The sequence below is a fragment of the Mastigoproctus giganteus genome, chromosome 3 (assembly GCF_048544385.1).
Source record: "Mastigoproctus giganteus isolate SK-2022 chromosome 3, ASM4854438v1, whole genome shotgun sequence".
Lineage (NCBI taxonomy): Eukaryota > Metazoa > Arthropoda > Arachnida > Uropygi > Thelyphonidae > Mastigoproctus > Mastigoproctus giganteus.
In genome coordinates, this window is record NC_143577.1 from 192,286,850 (window position 1) to 192,311,514 (window position 24,665).

Genomic DNA, 24,665 nt, shown 5'->3' on the forward strand with positions numbered 1-24,665 from the left:
CAAAGGAAATAAATTAAATGTTTTCAACTCGTAATAGGCTTGTATTTCTATATCCTGATAGTATGAATCAGAGCTGTAATACTCAATATGTTCTACGTTGATAATAATATTAGTAAATTAATAAGAGGAGTATACCTCAATATAGTACGTGGAACACTTCCGTATGATACCCTCCAGAAATTAAAACGGGAAAAAACGAAAAAATCGACAACTTACCGGTACATTAAAGTAAAATATAAATATAATTAAAGTAAAATATAAATAATTAAATAATCAATTTAACACGATTCAAAATCAATTCAAAACAATTAAAATTCAAATTAACGCAATTAAAAGAATCTAACGAAAATCGTTTTGAATATTTTCGTTAGATTCTTTTAATTGCGTTAATTTGAATTTTAATTGTTTTGAATTGATTTTGAATCGTGTTAAATTGATTATTTAATTATTTATATTTTACTTTAATTATATTTATATTTTACTTTAATGTACCGGTAAGTTGTCGATTTTTTCGTTTTTTCCCGTTTTAATTTCTGGAGGGTATCATACGGAAGTGTTCCACGTACTATATTGAGGTATACTCCTCTTATTAATTTACTAATATCCTGATAGTGTATAGAAATACAAGCCAAAACACTACCTTCATGTCATTAAGTTAGTAAAGGCTGCCTTCCTTGTCAAACACAATTACAAGAGACCAATGAGAGACAAGTGCAGAAATGTGTTGAATGTTGAAACAGGCTGATGTGGTAAAAACTTTACTGTACATATGATAAGAAAGCAAAAGTGTTACAATTTCATATAGATATACACTCATATAAACTGTGAGACTTAGTTTCATGGCCAGCTGACTTTCTGTTACCAATTCCTAAGATTAAAATGTGTTTCTTTAGAGTATTTAAAAGTCCAGTAACTCCAAACAGAATTCATACATAGAGAGCAAGTTACCCAACTGTGTTATTGGAAGCATTAAGCTAAATATTAACTTTAGCATAAATATAATTGTATTTGGAAAGCCAATTAGTCATCAAATAGTGCTGTTTGGAGAACAAGTTTTTTGGACCACATTGAAACAAATCAATTTTACTAAAAAAAAAAAAAAAAAAGTTCCCAGCACTTCTCCCTGTAGGTAAAGAAACATTTTGCAAATCAATGTGATAACCTACCAGACATTATTATGAAAGAATTGAGATATAGTGGTTTTTCGGATGGAAAAATGACAAGTGTATAAGGACGCATGAACTAAATTATCCCAAGTTGTTCTTGGCATTTTAATAATTCCTCATAGCAAATTCTGAGTGTTGGAGAACATTTAACCAGGTGAAAAGAACTGAATTCAGATCTCTTTTGACATTTTTGTATAGCAGTACCAAAACTTTGATTCAACATTTCTGAAGAGGTGTAAAGTCTGCTACAGTATCTTTCTCAAAGCAATCATAATGAGTTGATGTCTAACAGACAATCCAAACAAAAATCTACAGACAAAACAATGTTAGTTAAGCTAATTTATAAAAGCATCTATACTGGTAAGCCAGCCTATGGCTGTAGTTTAATATGCAATATGTATTTTGTCAGTGGCATTTAATTATTAGTGAGTTATGGATTTTAAAAAACTGTTTTTTCCAAAAAAAAAAATAATTTATTTTTTTGAGAAGAATCCCTACTTTTTGCAAAAAAAAAAAAAAAACTTTGTTTCCTCCTGTTTATAAATACCTAATCTCCAACTTTTGAAGTTAAATTCCCTAAGATGTTTATTTGCCCCCCCTTCTGAATATGAATGCTGATCTATGTATTAAAAAAACATATTTACAAAATATTAAATGAAATGCAAATTTATTCGATACTTAACAAGAAAAAATAGTACTGCCTTTTGAAAACTAATGATTCCCAAGTGCTAGTGTTTCCCAGTCTGTGTTACATTACACATTGAGGAACACTGATGTACATTATATAAAGCACAAGTATCCACATATTTGTTGTAGTTGCATTCCAGATAAAAACTACTTGAGCCATGATATATCCGAACTGAGGAAGTATAGGTGATTATGGAATGTAAATTACCCTGGCACTACTCAGTGGGCCACTTTAAAGAGGGAGAGATTGCTATAATGAGTTTAGTGCAAACAAAGTTGCACTCTAAAGACTACTCAAATAGCCTGCTGAAGAAGGAAAGCTAACTTTCCTGAAATCAACAGTTATTTATGCAAGTTGACTTCAGTGTGTATTTTTATTTATTTATTTTTTTTTTGTAAATATTTTTTCAATTTATGTATTTTATTATTTTATGGTGTTAAATAAATAAATATTCCACTTCTTAATTTACTTCTTGTTAACTGCAGCTTTTTGAGAATACTCCAAGCTGTTGCTACTCACTAAAGATTTTTATATGGAATAGTATTCTCAAACAAGCTGTAAAACACATTTGTTATATGCTCTTTCCCCCCCCCTAGCAATCCAAATAAGTAAGACTGATCGGGAAAGAAAAAAAACAAAAGAATTTGTAACAATGAATTTTATTATACAAAATATATGAACAACATATTAAAGAGGTATAAAGGAACAGAATTTTCTTACAAGAATATTTTAGTATGAAATACATTACAATATTTGTATAAGAGAAATTTACCTCCATATGATATGTAGAACACTTCTATATGCTACTCTCCAGAAATTAAAAACGAATGTAACATTAATGCAAAATGATTACAGTAAAAAATAAACAATTAAAAAATCAATTGAACACAATTAAAAAATTTTTAAAAATTAACAAAAGTTTAATAAATTTTGAAAAACGATTTTCCTTCCTGAAGCTGACAGAGCTTTTCGATCGTATGTCATGTCAGCATGAATCTTAAATAGAGATTATTTGTCTTCATGCACGTGCATAAAATTACAGGATATGCTCACACATACTCCATAATTTCCATTCCTGTGATCACGGCATACGGTCAAAAAGCTCTGTCAGCTTCAGGAAAGAAAATCGTTTTTCAAAATTTACGTTAAAACTTTTAATTTTTTAAATTAATTTTTTAATTGTGTTCAATTGATTTTTTAATTATTTATTTTTTACCGTAATCATTTTGTGTTAATGTTATATTTGTTTTAATTTCTGGAGAGTAGCATACAAAAGTGTTCTACGTATCATATTGAGGTAAATTTCTCTTATTCTTCTACAGATATTGAAATCAGTGTAGAATGTATTGAGCATCATAGCTCTGATTTACACTAAGAAATATATTACAATATATGAAATACATTGAGAAATACAAGAAAATTCTAATCATATTTATCTTTTGAATATGACACTTGAACTTGGCACTTATGACACTTGAACTTATTTTGATGTAACATCATCAAAATAGTTTATTCAACCATTGTTAACTAGGAAGATCATGAAGCTTATAATAGAAATAAATTTATTATTACCTAAAACTTGCCTGTCCTAATATTAAAAGTGATATTCATCAAGAAAATTAATGGCAAATGCTCTATCATAAACAAGAGTCATTCACAAAATATTTTTACTACTAAGGAATTAAAACATTGGCTTTAAATTTTATTTGCAATTACTACAGATCTTAAGATGTAGCAATTTGATGGTTTCCTTAATGTACCTTTCTTTTGTATTTGCATTATGTGAAAATGCAAGATGGATGCATGAATATTGATAGAAACAAAAACAAATTTGGAATTTTTTCAAAAAATCATGAGAATTCTTCAAACAGGCCTCTGAGGTTGGGTATATTCATATTGTAGTTTTAAATGTTTTTCACCAACCTTATGTAGAAATAAAACCCAAAGAAAACAAAAACTGGAATCTTGATAACTATGTATTTATAATAAATTATATTTCCCTGTATTTACAGTAAATTATATTTAATTTTACAACTAAAATATATGAAATATACATTAAATATACTGGGTTAAGAACAATAAAATACATTAAATTAAAAGCAATAAAACCATAGCTTTCGAAGGCTCCTGCCTTCTTCTTCAGTGGTATTTTCTTTGTTCTGCGGTGCGTCTTTAAATACCAGCAGGTTCACGGTACTCATCACAGTACTCATCACTTGTGTTTTATTTCTACATAAGGTTGGCGAAAAACATTTAAAACTACAATATAAATCATGAGGAGTTTGTTGCCATAAGTGAAAAACATTGATTAATCACTTTGATTGAGAAGCCAAATCGCACTTCATAGCCATATAATCTGTTGTATTAAAAATACAAACTTTTTTTTGAATAACTGTATTGCAGGATAATGAGAAGATAAGACTGTTTGCATTAACTGTAAGAATATAAACACATATAAAATAATATTCTATGACAGCACATTTATGAGAATGCTGAAATTTGCACCTTGATTTTAAAATCATTAAACCTAATCAGATCACAATTCCGTGCTCATTTTTTTTCATATTCTCCTCTAATTAATGATGTATTCTATAATTCAGTTTAGCATTTTTAATTAATTAGCATTTCAAATTCTTGTATTAATTCAAAGTAGTATCGAATTACTTTGAATTAACTGGTTTATGTGGCTGGGCTACTTTTCATGAAGAAGGTTTTTAAAATTTTATGTTACCAGAGAGGAAAGCCTTAATGCTTACAGCACAAAGTTAATCTCGGCAGCATTACTAGTTTTCTAGAAGTTGAGTACAGTTACTCCATGGTAAGTAATAACACATTTTTGCTTATATCCATTGAAGTGGACTTAAGTGAATATAAGCAAAAATGTGTGTCCTAAATTTTCTTTGGAAGAAATGTAGATAACATATCACCTTAAAGACTAGGCTCCATAGCAATAAATTTTTAATATTTTTTGGTACTCTGGTAACATGCATCTATCAGCCTTGGTATACAAAAACAGAACTTACTATATCACTCAAAAGGGATATGGATCAACTCTCCTAATAACAATATTATAAAACTTGAGAAAGCGTGTATAAATTTAAGGAGAGGTTAGAAAGACACCAGAATGAAATCAGTTAACAGGTTTTTTTAGGTTGATCGTAAACAAGCCTGGCTTTCTTGCACTGTTTTGTCTTTAATAATAATAAGTAAAATACAAATAAGACAGTTTTGTGATTTTAATGATGTACAGTTTATAAATATTTAAGAGGATTAGGGAAAAAATGGCAAAACATTTACTTATTATTATAATATATATATATATACAGAGAAAAAAAATATAAGAAAGAAAGAGCTTGGTTTATCATTCATATTTTCAAGTTTTTGAGCAAAAATGTTTTATCTGAAAACTTCATCATACAAAATGTTAAATGGGTGTGGGATTAGTTATCAAAAAGAATTTTTAATTTTGGCATAAGATAACACAATTTTTCTCTTTACATTTTTTGCTGTAAAAGATGAAAGGAAAAATAGGAATAAATTTTCTAAAATTATGCCACTCCCTGGAAAAATCCTCTGAAGAGTGGTTCTGAAACCTTTTTTGTCAATGTGCCAATATTGATGAAAATATGACTACAGAAATTGTGGGTAGGCCATTAGGTTGATGCTGTGATATCACTACAATCCTCGCATGAAAGAATGGTTGGAAAGAGAAAGGTTTGCAAGAGCATCATTTTATTGTAACTGTGATAGTTGGGATTTTCACAGTAGCTACTGGTCAACTAATTATTTTCTGCTAACCAATCTCCAACTATAGCCTAGTTCCCTCCATTTTCTCCATACTTGGAATTGGTCATCAAAAATTTTACCACAAAATTCAGTTACCAAGAAATACTTGTGAAAGCCCTGCACATTCCATATTAACCAGTTTCCACTGTAGTTAGTACACAAGTCATGATTCTATAAAATTTGAACAAAGATTTTCTTCACATTTATACATAATATCATAAAAACAGCCATGGGCTGCATACAAAAAGCTTGCGGGTTGCACTTTGTGAATACCTGCTCTAAAGTATCATAACATATTTAAGCACAATTTATACTGTGGGTAAATGATGGCGGGCGAAGTTTTATTGCATCCTGTATTATACAGTTGCCAGCACTCCAGATGCACAATGGAAAATCAGTCTTTTTTACTCAACTTGGCCCTTTTTTGTCTCATCATAATATACAGGGTGATTCACTACCAGTGCGACAAATTTGCAGGAGGTGTAGGGGGCAACAAAGACGAATCAGAATCACATAGCATTGCAGGGTCCAAAATGCCTTCATCATGTGATAGAGGACGTTGAATGGGAGGTCGCGTGAACAGCGATCCCGCTGGAAGTCAGCATTTGCAAACCGGTTCCCGAGACAGTAGGATGGACGAGTATTCAAACGTTCAACTGGCCGACATGCACCTCGCGTATGGAGCTGCAGACTGTAACAGGCGCACTGCTCTGCGCTTGTACCAGAAACGTTTCCCGCACAGGCGTGCTCCTCCTCATATAATTTTCGCACGTGTGCACAGAAGGTTATGTGAGACTGGTTGTTTCACGAGAGGTACCATGAATCGAGAGCAAACGATGAGGATGCCAGACAATGAGGAGAATGTCCTACATCTTGCAGAAGGTAATCAGAGTATGAGTACTCAAGCGATAGGCCAACGATTGGGTATTTCCCAATCCACTGTATGGAGGATACTGTCAACAAACCAAATGAGTTCATACCATCTGCAACACGTCCAATCATTGGAGCCTGCGGATTATCCACTCCGGAGTACTTTTGCTACTTGGTTTCTTCAACAGAAACGGTTTGCAAATGCTGACTTCCAGCGGGATCACTGTTCATGCGACCTCCCGTTCAACGTCCTCTACTGCATGACGAAGGCATTTCGGACCCTGCAATGCTATGTGATTCTGATTCGTCTTTGTGCCCCCTACACCTCCTGCAAGTTTGTCGCACTGGTAGTGAATCACCCTGTAGTTGGTGACAAAGAATTTCTTAATCTTTTTGCAAAAACTCAGTTTTTCTTTTCACAAAAAATAATGAAACTATGTTAAAACTGTTTTTTGTTTTTTTTTTTACAATTTTTTTTTATTATTTTCATTAGTGAAAGATGTCCTGTGGTAGGCTAAAATAGACAAGCACAATAATAGCATTGTTCTCTGTTGCACAATCATTTCAAGATATTTGTGTAGCGTGAAGCTAATTAACATTATCTTTCAGTAACATGCTAAAAAATACATTATAAAATTTCTGAAGACATATATGCAAGATTTTCCATAGATCATAAATTCTGATAAAAGGTAACACAATTGCCATATGTAGATATGAATTTTCAGTTTCAAGTAAGTGGGAACTGCAATGTAATCAGACATTTGCAAACAAATAAGCATAATAATATTGTTATATTTAGTGACCAGGCTGCATTTTGTAGTGACAATTTATGTCACTACAAAATGCCGAATGTTTATTTGCATCTTTTGTCATAGAACAAAATCTTCCTTTGAGTTGTCCATGCAGGCAAGTTGTTCAGAAATGTTTCCTGATAGTGACAAAAAAAAAAAAAAAAATATATATATATATATATATATATATATATATATGGTTATGGAAGAACAAAAACAACAGGCACCGTTAATGAAATTGCATGGATGGGGGAAGAGGCCATGATCGTTCTGAAATGTGGGCCATTTTTGATTGCTAGAAAAGGCAGTAATCAAAGTGATTCCAAGCTATTTCTCACTGTGGTGACCCCTTGCAATAAAAAAGATCCAAGTCAGAAGTAACTACTCAACTGCTTAAGAATGACCACTGGTACAGCACAGTGCCTGAGTCCCTCTGAACTTATATATGCACTGCAGCACATCACTTATAGTGCCAATTTAGGCTTATATGTGTAAAGGCAATGAATGTGCTAAAAGCTATTCAAAAATTACCTGAATGTTGGTAGTCAAAGTGTGGAGGAGGCTATATTGAAGGTTTTCAATGTAAATTATTTATAAAATAAATTCACTTTAAATTAACCACTTTTGTGCATTGCTTTTGGGATAACCCTCTTAATTACTGCCATTGTGGACATTTTATTTTTGCAGTGTATAATATTTGTTCCATTGAAATAATTTTTTTTTCAGTGCAAGAAATAGCCCAACATTTAGGATCTTATAATATAATTATAAATAAGCTATGAAAATCAGCCCTTAAGAAAGATTATTTAAGTAATGTTGATATCAATTATGATAGTTTACTTTCTACAGTGCTTATAGTATTACTGAACAAGGAAAAAAAAAACAGAAATATTCAATAATTGACTATGTTACATCTTTTAGTTTTGGAAGAAATTTGGTACCACTCACATGCCCACTTGCATTACAGAAAGTTTAACATGCTAGATTAACTTTAAAAACCTAATCTAAAAATATAAAATAATATTTGACCTCATGTATTATCTTTTAAACTGAAAACATTGGCAAAGCTGTTTATTAAAAAAATACTAAATGGAAAATGTTTTAAGTTTTCAAAATTTATCTAAATTATATATGGCTCGTGGTAGCTTTACATTTTCAGAAATCAATAGCTTTCAATAAAAAAAAATTTTTGCCCATGCTGTAAAAAAATGGACAATCTTATTATAGATAAAATGGAAAATATTTAAATATAAATACAATATCTATTTAACAAATAGTATTCATTGGGTGATTTACATATCTTTTTAAAGCTACATTAAAACAAAAAGAAAATAATTCTTTATACTTTCTTTATTGTGTAGGTTTAAGAGATTAGCTGAAAAGAGAAGTAACTATTTCTGAACAGTTTCAGTTTCAACTATTTCAATTTTCCCAGTATGGCATTTTTATGAAAATAGCACATCCTAAATTCATTCCAGTGAATGAAAAGATAAAGATATCTGCTAGAACACTACAAGAAATATCTTTATCTATAACAAGTTATAACTTTATTAACCATATCCATAAAATAGCAATCAATTTTACCTATGTTTCCGTTTTCTATATTTAAACACTGCCATACAAGAACTTACAAATATAAATACTCCAATAATCATTCCAATTATTATACCCAAGATTGTCATTCCTGATGCATCAAAATAAAAGTCTGTAAAATATGGATCCACACTGAAAAAAGAATAAGTATTATTAATATCAACATCCAGGAAAAAGCTGTTGGAAAACTTAATCACTCAATTATTATGCTGATTTCTATATCATACACAGTGACATTCACTTATAATGATAACGCTTGGCCCATCTGTTAAATCTGAGAATTACAGTAGAAACTCAATTATCCAGATTAAACAGGGATGTAAGATGGCCAGATAATGAAAAATCCATATCATCAAACAAAAAACAAATCATTTAACATGTATTAAAACTGCATGTTTTATTAAAAAATATTCAAACTACATAATAAAATAAATAATTATGTAATAGTAGTATATACATATGTACATAAAGGAAATTGTTACTGACTTTTGTTTAAAAGTTTCTCTCATTTTCATAGCTCCCAAATCACATACACTTTTTAAACATAAAAGCTGTCTTGCATCACATTCTTTCTCTCTCTCTCAAACCACTTCATAGCAACCTCAAAACATTGTAAAGCTTCAGAATGTGAAGGACCAATATTTTCCTCCTCAATCATCTTGGTCCTGTTCCTCTACTTCCACATTTGACAAGGACCCAATTATTTCATCATCATTCAAAATTTGGAACCCAGGATCATCAAAATCATAATTTAACCATGCACTGGCATGGTTAAATTGTTCATTTAACCATGTTAAATACAATAAAGTTCTTCATTGTATTCTCTACATATGGAAATGTATTTTAATGTTTCTGTGACTTCTTTCATAATGTTTTCACTTGTGTTACTCTTATCAGAATTTCCAAACAGTTTGACAATTGAGAATGAGAAGTTTCCTTGTTTATGGTACTATGGCTGTAGTAATAGTTATATGTATATATTACTGGGGCACTTGTTACTAGCTTAGATGTGAATACAAAAGTGAGGCCTGTGTGTGTTTTTTTTTTTTTTTTAGTTTTGTCTGGTGGAGTGGCAAAAGCTGGTGTTTTGGATGGTGATATTAATGATATAGTGTTTTCCATTCAGCAGCTTTCACCACTAAAATGGTCAAATCTATCATAAACTCAATTGCACTAATTATATTATAACCTTCTATACTTAACTTGAATATGATCCTGTTGGTGTTCCATAATCTTGTATGATGATGATGCTCACTGTATAACACAATTTATACTTATTCTTTTATTTTATTTCGAAGTGCACTAATTTCAATAAATAATTTTGGTTGTAGTTACTTGTATATGTACTGTTAATGAAGAGCCAAAGAATAAACCATTTTTAAAATTAAAAAATTGTTTTATTATAAAATTATATAACAAGAAAATTTACTTAAGTGAAATGACAGAACATGATTTAAACAAGGTATAAACCATAGCTAAAACAATAAAGAATGCCAAAATCTAATGTATTTTAAGTTTAAAATACAACAGAAATCAAAAAGTAATATACTAAAATGTTACAATAGACAATTTTATACTGGCATCATCTTATTGTATTCTCTGCATATTGAAATGTGTTTTAATGTTTCTGTGACTTCTTTCATAATGTTTTCATTAGTGTTACTGTCATCAGAATTTCCCAATGACTTGACAACTGAGAATGGGAAGTCTCCTTATGTATGGAGATCCTATTTTTAATTTATGAGTGGCCCTATTTTTAAACACATAAAACGGAAGCTGCATAAAGTATCTAAAATAATATATAATGAATGCAAGCTGTTATTCTTGCTAAATGGGAAAAAATGTGGAGACAAAATGGAATGAAGAATCAAATATCCTGAAAAATTCAAGAAAGGCAAAGGGAGAACAATTTTCTGCAAGCATTTATCTGTTACAAACCTCATTTTGACTACTGATTGCACACTTTTGCAAATTGACCTAACATAAAAATAATGAAATTGTTATATGTTGTTATGTTTGTTATTTTGGTTTTTAGGAGCATTATCAGCTAAGGCATATTGCTCCGGGAAATGCTGTGGTCATTCCCTGACCTTTCTGCATCCTCCGTATTTGGTGGTGACGGGCTCGAACCCCTGTCTAATCAAGAAGCGTGTGCTACGCACTGCTGCTCCTTCCCACCTGGCTACAGAGGCGCCTGAAATTGTTACATACCTACTATACTGGGGAATCTGACAAAAGTATAATGTTTAGTATAGTGTTTGCTGGTGGCACAGATTGTCATGTGTTTTCCATTTGCCTCTGCTTTGAATTTGCTTGTTTTATTTAACAATGAAAACAGAATTGTTCTAATTATGTTACTAGATGTAGAATATCCCCATAGCTTACTTTCAAAATTTTGACACTCCGAACTTCTGAATGAATTTTTTAGTGTAACTGAAAGAATACAAAATATATCCAGAGCCTTCTGTCAAAAGCGTGATAACAGATATCATAAAGGCTGCTGCAATAAGAGAGTTATAATTCATATAAAGCAAAATGCGGCAACCTTTTTAGCAATGTGTTAATAATCTTAGAAAATGCATGAAGGCTTACACGTTGGACTAGCTCCTGGATTGATGTGGATTTAGCTACTGGAACTGGAGAGCATGTTTAAGTACAGGGCTTATAAGGCTAAACTGAGGAAAGTGCTGAGAGAGCCAATGGGAAGTGTGATTGATAAATGCTCAGAGAACAAGAGTACAGTAAGTTCCCGACTTACGTAAGTCTGAGTTATGTAAATTCACACTTACGTAAATTTTTTTCACTCAATTTTTCCCCCCTTTAAGGATTGTAAAATTTAAAACAGTAAAAAAAAAATAATAATAAGCAATCGATAATGACAAACACAGCACACACACAAATTACACAAGGGAGATACAGAGGAACAGGCTTAAAAGAGAGAAATGAAGAGAAGATTCTGAAAATATACAGTAAACCCCCGCTATTCGTGGGGGTTATGTTCCTGAGAAATGTCGCAAATACCGAAAATGTGAATACTGAGTTATGGCTCCCATAGTAATAAAGGGGTTCCGTTCTAAAGTATGAAATATATAAGAAAAACTAATCTAAAATTTTGTCTATGTGTGTATTATATGTACCTTCATAATATGACTATGTACATAGACAGTACATAGTGGAAATGCAAGCATATGGCATCGAAATGAAAATAACAAACAATTTAATATTAAATGTAATATTTATTAGAAATTTCAAACCAGCACCTTTGCTTGCTAGCAAAAAAAACATCCCGCCAGTGCTATCACCAGTTTCGCTAAAGTGTTGATAAAGGAGTTTTGCCTTTTCGCGAATGATGAGTGAACTTAACGGAATTTTATTTTGAGTTCGGTCTTCTATCCACAGATTTAAAACCTTTTCCATTTTTTCTAATTTAACATCACGAGTTACAGAGCAAATTTTTGAGACAATTAGCACATTTTCACGGACACTACCGCGGATTTTTTCTTCCAATTTTTTGATTGATCGTACCGTTGACTCGTTGATTTTATAATGTTTTGCCACTGAGGAGACACTTTCACCATTAGAAATTTTGTCTAATAACTCAATTTTATTCGCTAATGTCATCACCTTCTTTGATATTTTCACATTTCTCTTTTTATTCGTAGCCATATTTTTGTAGGGGTTAGAAAGAACTTGTCCACAATAAAGTCACTTTCTTCCGTTAACACACTCGAAAAAGTCTGTTTTACAGTAGGGTAGATTTGTACGGTAGATTTATCATTTCTGTAAGCATATAAATTTATTCAATTTATAAACATATAAATTAAAAGCAAACGACAAAACCTTCCATGACAAACGCATAACACATACTGAACAAGGATTAGTGAGAAACATCCATGCTCGTGATTTTGTCACCTCTTTCCCCCCACCCACCGAGCGCTGTTTTGACCGGGAAAGATAATTTTAGCCATGCCCATGTTTTTTATGGCAGAAAATATTCACGGCGCTTTAAAATTCACATTTTTTTTAGGTTTCATTTTATATTAAATCGGCGATCGCGAAACCGCGAATAGCGGGGGTTTACTGTATTTGTTTTTTTCATATGAAGGGGACACATTTCACCATAATAATGTAAAAACATAGATAATTACAGCTATCAGTATTATCAAATGCAATAAGATAGAGTTTACTACCCATTTATAATGAATTGCACTAACAGAAAAGCCCAATAAACCGGAAACTCTTATTATTTTACCATAGTGACCTACAGAAATGTGCTTTAGTAAAATGTGAGCTCGCATGAGGTGATAATAGTGTTTCTGCCTTACACCTTGTAAGGCAGAAATGTGAAGTTATTTACAGAAAATTTCATTTTGACCGTTATCATGGTGCCAACTAAGAGAATAAGTGACAGGGGTACTAGTAAATCTAGTACCAAGTAAATCTAGTATCATGCTGACACTGACAAATCTACCAAGAAAAGAAAAGCGATCGATTTGGATCAGAAAATTAAAATAATAAAGATGTATGAAAATGGTCAAACATTAACAATGTATTGCGAGGAATTTAGATTTGTCAGTGTCAGCAGTGAATGATAATAAAGGACAAAGGCATAATACGAGAAATAGTGACTGGATCTGCACCAATGAAGTCAACCAGAATAACCAAAGCTACAAAATACATATCAGTTTTTACAGTACAATAACATGCGTTTTTTCTTCCTTTTATGTTTTCTTTTCTTATATGCCACTCTGGCTACTTCACCCGCTGTCCCCAGATAAAGTTTTTAATTAAATATATAACTATTTTTCTATATATATATAGCTAATATATAAAAATATATAACTAATTGAAAAATATAACTTTTTCTTCATTCTTCTGAGGATATTAGGTAGTTTTTGTAATTTTGGCATATCATAGATATAGTAGCAACATTTTATTAGTCATTCCAGAGTTACATAAAACTTGACTTACGTAAGGAGTCCTGGAACGTATCTCTTACGTATGCCGGGGCCTTACTGTATTAGAAAACAGGATGGATTAGCAGGCAACCAAAGTGATTGAAACTGGGGTTAAAGTAACTGATTAAGGATTATGAAATAGGAAGTAGGGACAAAGACCATAGGCAAACTAGGAGGAAATTACAATTTAGGTTGAAGAAAATCTGGGTGAGAACCAGTGGTAATGAATTATGGAATGGGGTGAGGAGATGTAGAAGGAGGGAGGTCATAAATTTAAGTCATAAATGATGCCCCGTTTGTTGTAACGCAGACTCTGTAGAAATGTAAAGACTGTGGTCTTCTAATTTCTTATCAACAAGTTGTATACACTTTACTGCCGGCATACTTCCCCACACACACACACACACACACTAACTAATCCAACGTTATAAAATGTAACATTGATGGAATGGATGTTTGTGTTTAAGTAGCAACAATTTCTGATAGAAGTCCATTCATCAAAAGTCAAGCTGAACCTTTTTCTTTCAGCTGTGAGTGTAGATATATCAATAACTAAAATATTGTAAATATTTTTACTGTATTTGAGAACAACATCTCTTATAGTATTTTAAAATTTGGGAATATCACTAAATTGTCTTTCAATTAAACCTTTTTTGATATCAAAAGATACACAAAAGATTAAAAGTCAAACCATCACAAGCTGTCATGTGAGCTAATAATTCTGACAAGGTTTCTTTCTTATCACTTTTTAAGTAATTTGTCATTAAAGATTGAGAATCAAAAAGTAGCTTGGCTTGTTTAGATTGACTTGGTTCACATTTCATAGTCTTCAGATGTTAATAGATGTCACACTTGTTTTTCTTAAACCTATATTATGTATTGTCTTTAAATGAGTATGCAGTCTCTTGTAGATCTGCCTCCACAATGTATTTCTTTTGAACATTTCTTACATTTCACTAGCTGACAGTTTTTCTCTACCATGTAGTAAAACCATACAGGAGAACCATAGTAAAACCATACAGAATTTTTATTACTTCCTTTTCTGTGCTCTCTTTATACATGTACTGAATCCATGATGGCTATTATTTCCTAAAATATAAATGACACAAACTCATTAAGTAACATGATAATTCAAACTGAATTACAGCTTTATTTATTCAGCCTTACTTTTTCTTCTTGTCGTATTATCAAATAATATACTTATAGCATGACTAATCACACAAATAGTTGTCACTTGACACACCAAGACTGCCACTACATGTTTATACTCATAATCAATGCTAGGTGGCAGTCCATTAAATCATGTAGGTAAGCTAGTTCACTGCAACCAGCAATTTGAAAATTAAATAAATACTGAAATACTGGTACTTTATGACACATACCATCCAGTTAATTTTTCCGGTATTTAAATACCAAAAAATTCACTGGATCTCAGTGTTTGTGATCCCAAAATTGCAATCATTAGTTGCAAAGATAGTTTTGTTAGAGATATTCCACACACCTCTACTGCTGAGGGGGAAAGAGTGCAGTTTTGGACTTGTTAATTAGTAGTAATGGCAAATGATACAAGAAAGCAAGCTTGTACAGCATCAGCCAAAAAAAAAAAAAAAACCCATACTTCATTCATCCATGTCCTTCAAATACTTGTCTAGTTCTCTCTTGAATTTATTCAACCAATTATGGAATATGGAATGGGGTGAGGTGAGGAGATGTAGAAGGAGGGAGGGGTGTACTCTTGAATTTCTGCCCCTTCATGTGTGTGTGATCTCAGCAAGTGGAAGAATACCATTAACATTCAGCTTACTCAATCCATTCAAGGCTTTAAGGTTGTCTCAAGGATGTCTCCAAGACATCCTAGTCTTGAGAGACTGCAATTTTCAGAACTGAAGCCTTTCTAGGTAAGAGCACCCTTTTGTTCCCTTCCTCAATCTGGTTGCCCTTCTCTACACCCATTCCAACAGATCTACACACTTCCTAAAGTGAGGCGTCCAGACCTGTATACAGTACTCAAGGTGTGGCTTAACCCTGGCCTTATACGAAGGGATAATTACCTCCTTAACCCTGCTAGCAAAATTTCTGTATATCATTAACAAAACCCCATGAGCTGTTCTGGCAGCATATCTGCACTGCTCAGAGAATTTCATGTCTGACTGCACAATTACTTGCAGGTCATTTTCATTCTCCACTACCTGAATGTAGTACCAGACAGTTGATAAGTTACTCTGGGGTTACTGCTACCCATGTGCAGTAAATTGGTACTTTGCATTTGTCAATGTTAAGCTTCAACTACCATTTCTTAGCCCAATGACCCACTTTTCCTAGATCTTATTGCAGCTCACCTTGATGACTGTTGTTAACCATACTGCCAAACTTTGTATCATCTTCAGAAACTTAGACATTAAGCCTGATATACCTTCATCAATATCATTCATAAATATTGAAAACAACAATGGACCCAGCACTGAACCCTGGGGAATTCCACTAATAACATTAGTCCACAAAGAGCAGTGCCCATTGATAACCACTCTGTTTTCTTCCACTTAACCATCCCTTTATCCATACCAGTAACTTGCCCTTGTCATATTGCTCCAGTTTGTACAGCAGTTTTTTATGTGCAAGAGTATTAAAAGCCTTCCTGAAATCCAATTCTTGTTGTATATTGAATATCCTTCCTGTTCTTGAGGAATGGTGCCTGTGTAGGAAGTGGGTATGTTATAGGCCTTGGCTGTTTTTGCTATAATACTGATGCATGCTGGAATGTATGGAATAATCTATCTAGAATAGCTGATTAAGGACTAATAAAGTTTTATTGATGATTCATTCTATAGTATCTGGTTGATGACTGTTCTTTTTGGTTATTGATTTGATGGTTTCAATTTCCTGTTGGAAAGCTTGTGGTTAGTTGCATACCATTAGGGCTCTACTAACATATGATCTGATGATTCCTATCAAGACTGGATTCATCATATGATCTGATGGCTCCTATCTTGATAGAGGGGAATATTTGAATATTTAGTTTGTTGCTTTGTTGCTACATTCTAGTTAGAGGTATGTCATGGAACTTGCACTCTTCCAGTTCCATCTTAAAGTTTATTCTGTGGCAGAAACTGTTGAAGTGGTCTTTGCCATGATTCCCTTGTCTGCTCTGGACAGGTTGGTTGGTTGGTTATTGGAAGTTTAATGGCGCATCAGCATCTAAGGCTATCGTGGGCCAACTCTGGACAGGGCAATACCAATTATTCGACATCAGGAAGGCATTAAGCACCTAGTACCTAGAGATAAAGATAGAGAAAAAACTTGACTCCCCAAAGATGAACACAATGGATATGAGGGGAATTAAAAAACATTTGTGGCCCGAGTATAAAAGGGCAGTATGCAGTGTTAAAAATTTCTGTACTTAAATGTATAACACATCAAACAGTAACCCACCAAGTTTCATGCAGTTTCAAATAATGTCCTATTTAATTACAGGTCCTGAAGTCAACAAAGTTGTGCGAATGAGGAAAGATGGGCAAAATCAGTCACCATGTTGCAGTCATCAATAATTGGTAAAAAAAGAGACTAACAGCAAAGGCAATTCATGAGGATACGGTTAAAAAACTGGGGAGGACACCCTCCTCCCTATTTCATGTTTAAGTAGTGGGCAGCAGAATTTAAACAAGGGAGGGAGAGCCTGAAAGATGGCCCATGCTGCTTCTATTAATCTTAGTGCCTGCTATAGCAGCCACTAGGATTAATAGAAGAGAAACAAGAGACCAGCAGCAGAAGAAATGAAAAAACATGGAACTGCCAGCTTAGGAAAGAAAACTTCAGCAGAAGAATTAAGAGTCAAGATAGACCAACTGGCCCAGTACCAACGGGGTAATAGGAATAAGAAACTGACTGGAAAAGTGAAGAGCATCCTGAAGAGAGATTACGTCTACAGTAATGAGACCAAAAATCAGAGAATACGAGAATACTTAGACACCTGAAACAGAACCCCCCCCACACACTCAGCAAGAGACTATGCGATACAAAGAGAGCTCCCAGTGGAAAATAAACAACCAAATCTTCAATGAAAACCAAAGAGCCTTCTACAAGAGTATTGGACAAGTCGGGAAAGACAGAAACAGACCACCTGAGCAGAAGACGATCAAGCAGTTCTGAGGCAAGATATGGAGCAGTGAAGAAGCACCCTGGATAGAACCAAAATGGAAGAAAACCAAGGATTTAAAGAGTTGAGAGAATGGGAGATTTTAGAGGAGACGTATAACAGTTGATCAGAAAGTCCCACAACTGGCAAACCCCCAGGAATAGATGACGTCCACAGCTACCGGTACAAGAAGCTTACTTGCACACACAAACATCTAGCAGAGCAGTTAACCCAAATGATAAGATACCCAGAATTTCTTACTCAAGGAATCACATATCTGAAGGCTAAAGACCAAGATACAAGAAACCTGGCAAAATATAGGCCAATCACCTGTCTCCCAATGATGTACAAGATTCTGACCAGCTGCATAACCAAGAAGATATCATACCACCTGGAGAGCCAGAACATCATGGCTGAAAAGCCACGATGTTAGTCCACTGCTCATTGTGGACTAATGTTATTAGTGGAGTCCCTCAGGGTTCAGTGTTGGGTCCATTATTGTTTTCTGTATTTATAAATGATAGTATATCAAGTATATCAATGATGGTATATCAAGCTTAATGTCCAAGTTTGCAGACGATATGAAGGTAGGCAGGGTTGTCAAGGACACTACTGACACTATGCTGCTGCAACAGGATTTGGAAAGGTTGAGCAGATGGGCTGAGAGGTGGCAAATGAAGTTTAACATTGACAAATGTAAAGTACTACATATGGGAAACAGCAACCCCAGAGCAACGTATCAACTCGGTGGTACTACACTGACAGTGGTAGAGAATGAAAGGGACCTGGGGGTGGTTGTGCAGGCAGATATGAAGTTCTCTGAGCAGTGCAGATGGGCTGCAAGAGTAGCTCATGGTGTATTGTCAATGATATATAGGAATTTTTCTTGCAGGGATAAGGAGGTGATTATTCCCTTGTATAAGGCAATGGTCAGGCCACACCTAGAGTACTGTATACAGGTCTGGAGGCCTCATTTCAAGAAGGATGTAGAGCTGCTGGAACGAGTACAGAGAAGGGTAACAAGATTAGTGAATGGAACAAAGGGGTTCTCTTATGAAGAAAGGCTTAACCTTTGCAAATTACAGTGTCTGGAGACTAGGCACCGGCAAGGTGATCTGATAGAGGTCTATAAAGCCTTGAATGGTTTGAGCATGCTCAATGCTGATGGGATTCTTCCTCTTGCTCAGAATAATCACCTGAGAGGGCATAAATTCAAATTGAGGAAAGACAGATGTAGGATAGACGTGCGGAAATTTGCCTTTAGCCAGCGGGTGGTTGGTTAGTGGAACAGACTTCCATCCCTTGTCGTGGAAGTTGATAGCCTAAATAAGTTTAAGGCTCAGCTGGACAGGTATTTCGAACGAACAGGGGATGAAGTGGAAGTGGGGTTTTTTTTTTTTTTTTTTTGGCTGATGCTGCATAAGCTTGCTTTCTTGCATCAAATGCCTCTACTAATGCTAATGCTAAAAACAGAAAGAATGCAAGGAGCAATTAACCATTGGTGTTGCAGTTAAAGAGAAAGCCTACAAGAAGCACCACAACCTGTATATAGCCTACATCGATTACTGCAAGGCTTTCGACTCCATGCCTCATAGCTGACTAATAGAGACACAAGATCTACAAAGTCAATCTGAAAGTGACAAACTTCATAGAAGCAACCATGGTACAGTGGTGTACTGCCATTAAGGTTGAGAACATCACAACCAGACTGATCCCCATCAGGACAGGAATCTTTCAGGGAGATGCTCTGAGCCCACTGTGGTTCTGTCTAGCACTCAACCTCTCCCACCTGATGTACATGGATGACATCAAGCTCAAACACGGCAACTGAGAAGCAACTCCAGCAACTACTCCAGATCACCAAAGAATTCAGCAATGATATCAGGATGGAATTTGGTATAGACAAATGCAAGCAAGACCCACGGATTGCATCAGGGGAAATTATTGGATGAAACTACCAACTGCAGAGATCAAAACCATGACGGGAGGGCTATAAATACCTGGGGATGATGCAGGCCCAGCAGTTAGAATACAAAGAGATCAGGGCCTGTCTGACCAAAAATACCATCAGAGACTCAGAAGCCTGCTCAAAGCATAGCTGAATGGAGAGCACAGTTAAAGCCATAAACACCTACACAGTCCCAGTGCTAACATACTCCTTTGGGGTCACAGATTGGACTAACACTGAGCTGAAGGATACCATGAGAAAGACAAGGACAGTGATGACCACAAGCCGCCAACCGCCCAAAGTCAGCCGTGGAGAGACTGACAATGGCTCGGAAAGAGGGAGGAAGGGGCCTGATAGACCTCATCAAACAACAGAAGACAGCAATAGCTAACCTGAAGGATTACTTTCAGAAAAACACAGCAGCACTCTATCAGGCCATAAGGAAGAAGACAAGCGGCATACCCAACACAACCTAAGCGAGAAGTCCCCTTTCACCCAGATGGAACAAACAAAGATAGAAAGATGGGCAGAGACACTCCATGGTAGGCACCACAATGACCTCCAAGACCACACAGATAAAATGGCATCCAGTGCATGGCCCATGAGCAGGATGCTCTTCCCAGAGACTGAAGGATTCATGCTCACCGTCCAAGACCAGGTAATCAACATCAGAAACCACAGAAAATACATTGCCAAGGAGCCCAGAGTGTCAGATGACATGTCAGTGATGCCATTGGCCTCAGAAATGATCCAACACATCACCTCAGGATGTAAAGTGATCACCCAGATGGAGTACACTCATAGACACAACCAGGTAAATGGGATAAGCTAGCAATGAAATACCAGTTTATCAAAGAAAGTGTACCATATTACAAGTACAAACCCCAGGCCATTCTAGAGACCCCAACCCACAAGTAACCACACCAAAATAATGGACAAGACAATCTCACACAACAGACTGGACATAACCCTTGTTGACAAGAAAAAAAAGGCTACCTATCTCTCAGGAAATACACGGACCTAAGACAGGAGATGAAAGAGATGTAGCATATGCAACAAGTAATGGCCATCCTGATCATCAGGTCAATCACCGGTATGGGCCAAAGTCCCTACATAACAGCCTAGCAGCAATAGGTCTCCCAGAAAATGCCTACAAGGAACTCCAAAAAGTCACAATCTCGAACAGGATAGTCATATCCTATAGGATAGTCAGACCCTTGAGGTTGTCACAGACATTCTCTCAGATATGCCAGACAAGCTGTTCTTGCTACCTGGGAGTCTAAAACGCCGATGGAACTGATATTCGGGTGACACTCAAGTCAAGTGGACCCAATTTCGGCGAAGTCCGGACGGTCTGTGACCCAAATCCTCTGCTTGCACCTTCACGATGGTGGGACTGTTAGTAATCCTGGGTATAACCTTCATGCACAAGTACATGGTGGGTGACCACCCAGGTGTGAACCAACGTAAGCAGGGGTCGAGGTGTGGCGCCCACACCACATGGAGGAACGCCGCCCCTCTATGTTACCAGGCAATACTAGGTGGTAGATGACTCTCATCAACCGGTGAAATACCACCACTTTGCTTATTGGAGGCTTGAAGTGGTGGAACCCATGTTTAGTCTCTAGAGCTAAGTTCCGGCCAACCCTTCCCTATCTCTTCCATCATGCAGTATGATTGATGATTTTTGAGGTTATGATGAATGTCGTGGCGAGATCCAATATTCCTTACATTTCAAGGGTACAGCTCTAAAACGGTGTTCGCAGGCCGGCCGCTAGATAGTACACCGGACCAAACCTATTGGTAACTCTCTAGGAGGCTTCCGGATCAGCTAGTGTATAATCTTGCTACCTCTACTCTGCCAGATAGTGACTGGAGGGAGTCCGAGTAGTGTGTATGCGGGGAGCATTGTCGAGGCCACGTTATGTCAAGGATCTGGGTATATTCTTACCACATGTACGCCATATCCAAAAATTTCATTACTTCATACAGCATGTCCCACCCACTTTTTCTTACTATTGAATACACCATGAATTGTCAAAATAATAGAGCAAGCTTATCTGCGAAAAGATCTAAACCTCCCAAGGACTTCCTAATTCATTTCACAAATATACGTGGTCTCAGCGATGTCCATTTCCACTTGCAGTCTTCCAAACCCCATGTACTTTTTCTGACTGAATCTCAGTTATCAGTTGATTCAACTACTGCTCATCTCAGATGTCCAAATTATTTGTTGTATGATTCCTTTCGCCTCAAAGGTGGTACTTGTGCATATGTCCGTTCTGATATTCCCTGTCAGAGACTTGGCAATTTGGAATCTCCTCTCTTTGATCTTCTCTGGCTTAAAATCTCTCTACCTCATTGTGTAAAATTCATCTGTTGTCTCTACCGTTCTCCCAACTCCACTAATCACTTGGAGCTCTTTGACTTCCTCTCTTTGCAACTTGACTTTCTCCAGTCCAACTTTCCTAACAGTGAGGTAATTTTCCTTGGTGATTTTAACGTTCACAACTCCAGCTGGCTTCCGTTTTCTAGTCACACCGACCCAGCAGGTCGAGATGCTGAGGCTTTTGCAATTACTAATAACCTAGCACAGATTGTTCATTTACCTACAAGAATACCAGACAATACTAATCATACAGCCAGTACGCTTGATCTATTTCTCACAAACAACCCTTCTAAGTAAAAGGTTGAAGTGAGAGGTCCTTTAGGCACTTCAGATCACAACTTGGTGATTGTCTCTTCTCCAATGGAACCTTTATCTCATGGTTATTCCCAACCTCATATTGTTTGGCATTACAAGAATGCAAAATGGGATGACCTGCGAGACTTCTTTTCTTCTTTTCCTTGGTCTGATTACTGTTTCAAAACTTCTGATGTCAACGTTTGCTCAGATCGTGTCAGTGAAATTATTCTTGCAGGAATGGAATCCTTTATCCCACACTCCACTTTAAAATCTCGTCCTTTATCTAAACCTTGGTTTTCCAATAAATGTGCTAAGGCTGTCCAAGAGAAGAACATTGCATATCGTAATTGGCTTGTTTCTAATTCTTCAGTTTCATTTTCTGCATACACCAAAGCTCGCAACAATTGTAAAGCAGTTATTAATCAGTCCAAACTAGAGTTTGAACAGGCTAAGAGTAGAAAACTTGCTTCTTGCCCTAATGGTAGCCGAGCATTCTGGTCTCTTGCCAAAGCTATTGGCCGCAACTTTTGCCCATCTCTGCTCCCACCTCTGTCCAAACCAGATGGTTCTTTTGTCACTTCAGCCAAGGATAAAGCTGACCTGCTAGCATCCCATTTTTCTTCCAGCTCATGTATTAATGACCTTGGTAAAACACCTCCCACCATTCCTAACACGCTCCATTCAATGCCTCCTGTGGTCTTCCGTCAAAAGGATATCAGAAGGATTTTGATGAATCTTGATGCTACGAAAGCTCCAGGTCCTGATGGTATTTCTCCACTTGTTCTCAAAACCTGTGCTCCTGAACTTACTCCTATTCTTTGCCGCCTTTTTTCACTTTCTTATTCCAAAGGTGTTTTTCCTTTTGCTTGGAAATTTGCTCATATCCAGCCAGTTCCTAAAAAGGGTGACAGATCCCTCCCATCCAATTACCGTCCCATTGCAATTACTTCTACTCTTTCTAAAGTAATGGAGAAATCAATTAACCGCCAACTTTTAAACTACCTAGAAACCTTCCATCTGATCAATGATCGCCAGTATGGATTCCATCAGTGTCGATCCACTGGTGATATTCTGGCTTATGTTGCCCATTTATGGACTAATTCAATGGAAAGGTTCGGTGAAACACAAGTAGTTGCTCTTGACATCTCAAAGGCTTTTGATCGTGTTTGGCATAAAGGTCTTCTAAACAAGCTTCCATCTTATGGTTTGCAAACTGTTTTCAGTAATCGGTTATCCAGTTTTCTCTCTGATCGCTCACTGAGGGTGATGGTAGATGGCTCTCTGTCTTCTAACTTCTCCACTAATGCCGGTGTCCCCCAAGGTTCAGTTCTTTCCCCCACTCTTTTCCTCTTGTATATCAATGACCTTCTTCCGTTGACTGGAAATCCTATCCATAGTTTTGCCGATGATAGCACATTGCATTCAACTTTCCATTTTGAGAAACCTTGTCCTGCTCAATCAGCTTCAAGTTCTCGAAAATCTGCTGCCAATTCCTTAAATGCCGATCTTCAGGTAATTCTCCAGTGGGGCAAAGACAACTTAGTTGATTTCAACCCTTCTAAAACTCAATCTTGTCTTATATCTCGCAAAAAGGATTCTTCTGCTCCTATGCTTATCTTTAGTGACACTCCGATTTCTAGGCAAAATGATATATCTCTTTTGGGGATTACCCTGACTTCTAATCTCTCTTGGCACAAGCACATTACAAATATTGCTTCCTCTGCATCTAAAAAACTTGGTTTTCTCTTTCGCTCTCGCCGTTACTTTTCTTCCAAACAGCTGCTCACTCTGTATAAATCGCAAATCTGCCCTGCCATGGAATATTGTTCCCACATCTGGGGTGGTGCCCCCAAAACCTCTCTCAGGCTTCTTGATTCCATTCAGAAGAGGGCAGTTAGGTTAATTAATGATTCATCTCTAACAGAGTCTCTCCACTCGCTCTCTCATAGATGCACTGTTTCTGCTGCATGCCTCTTCTACAGATACTTCCACGGGCACTGTTCTTCTGAATTGGCTTCTATTATTCCCGCTCTCTCTCTTTCAAAAC

General features: G+C 35.6%; 1 protein-coding gene across 1 annotated transcript in view; it reads right to left on the reverse strand.

Moving 5' to 3' along the window:
* Window positions 1-1,382: 1,382 nt before the first annotated feature.
* The window catches only part of LOC150088529 (ciliated left-right organizer metallopeptidase-like), a 189,946-nt gene continuing 166,663 nt past the window's right edge, over window positions 1,383-24,665 (reverse strand). The window contains exons 19-20 of the mRNA XM_090370219.1: window positions 8,933-9,026; window positions 1,383-1,451 (exon numbers count right to left, since the gene is read on the reverse strand). Coding sequence (XP_090226345.1) covers window positions 1,383-1,451; window positions 8,933-9,026 — 163 coding nt within the window. The remainder of the gene's footprint in view (window positions 1,452-8,932; window positions 9,027-24,665) is intronic.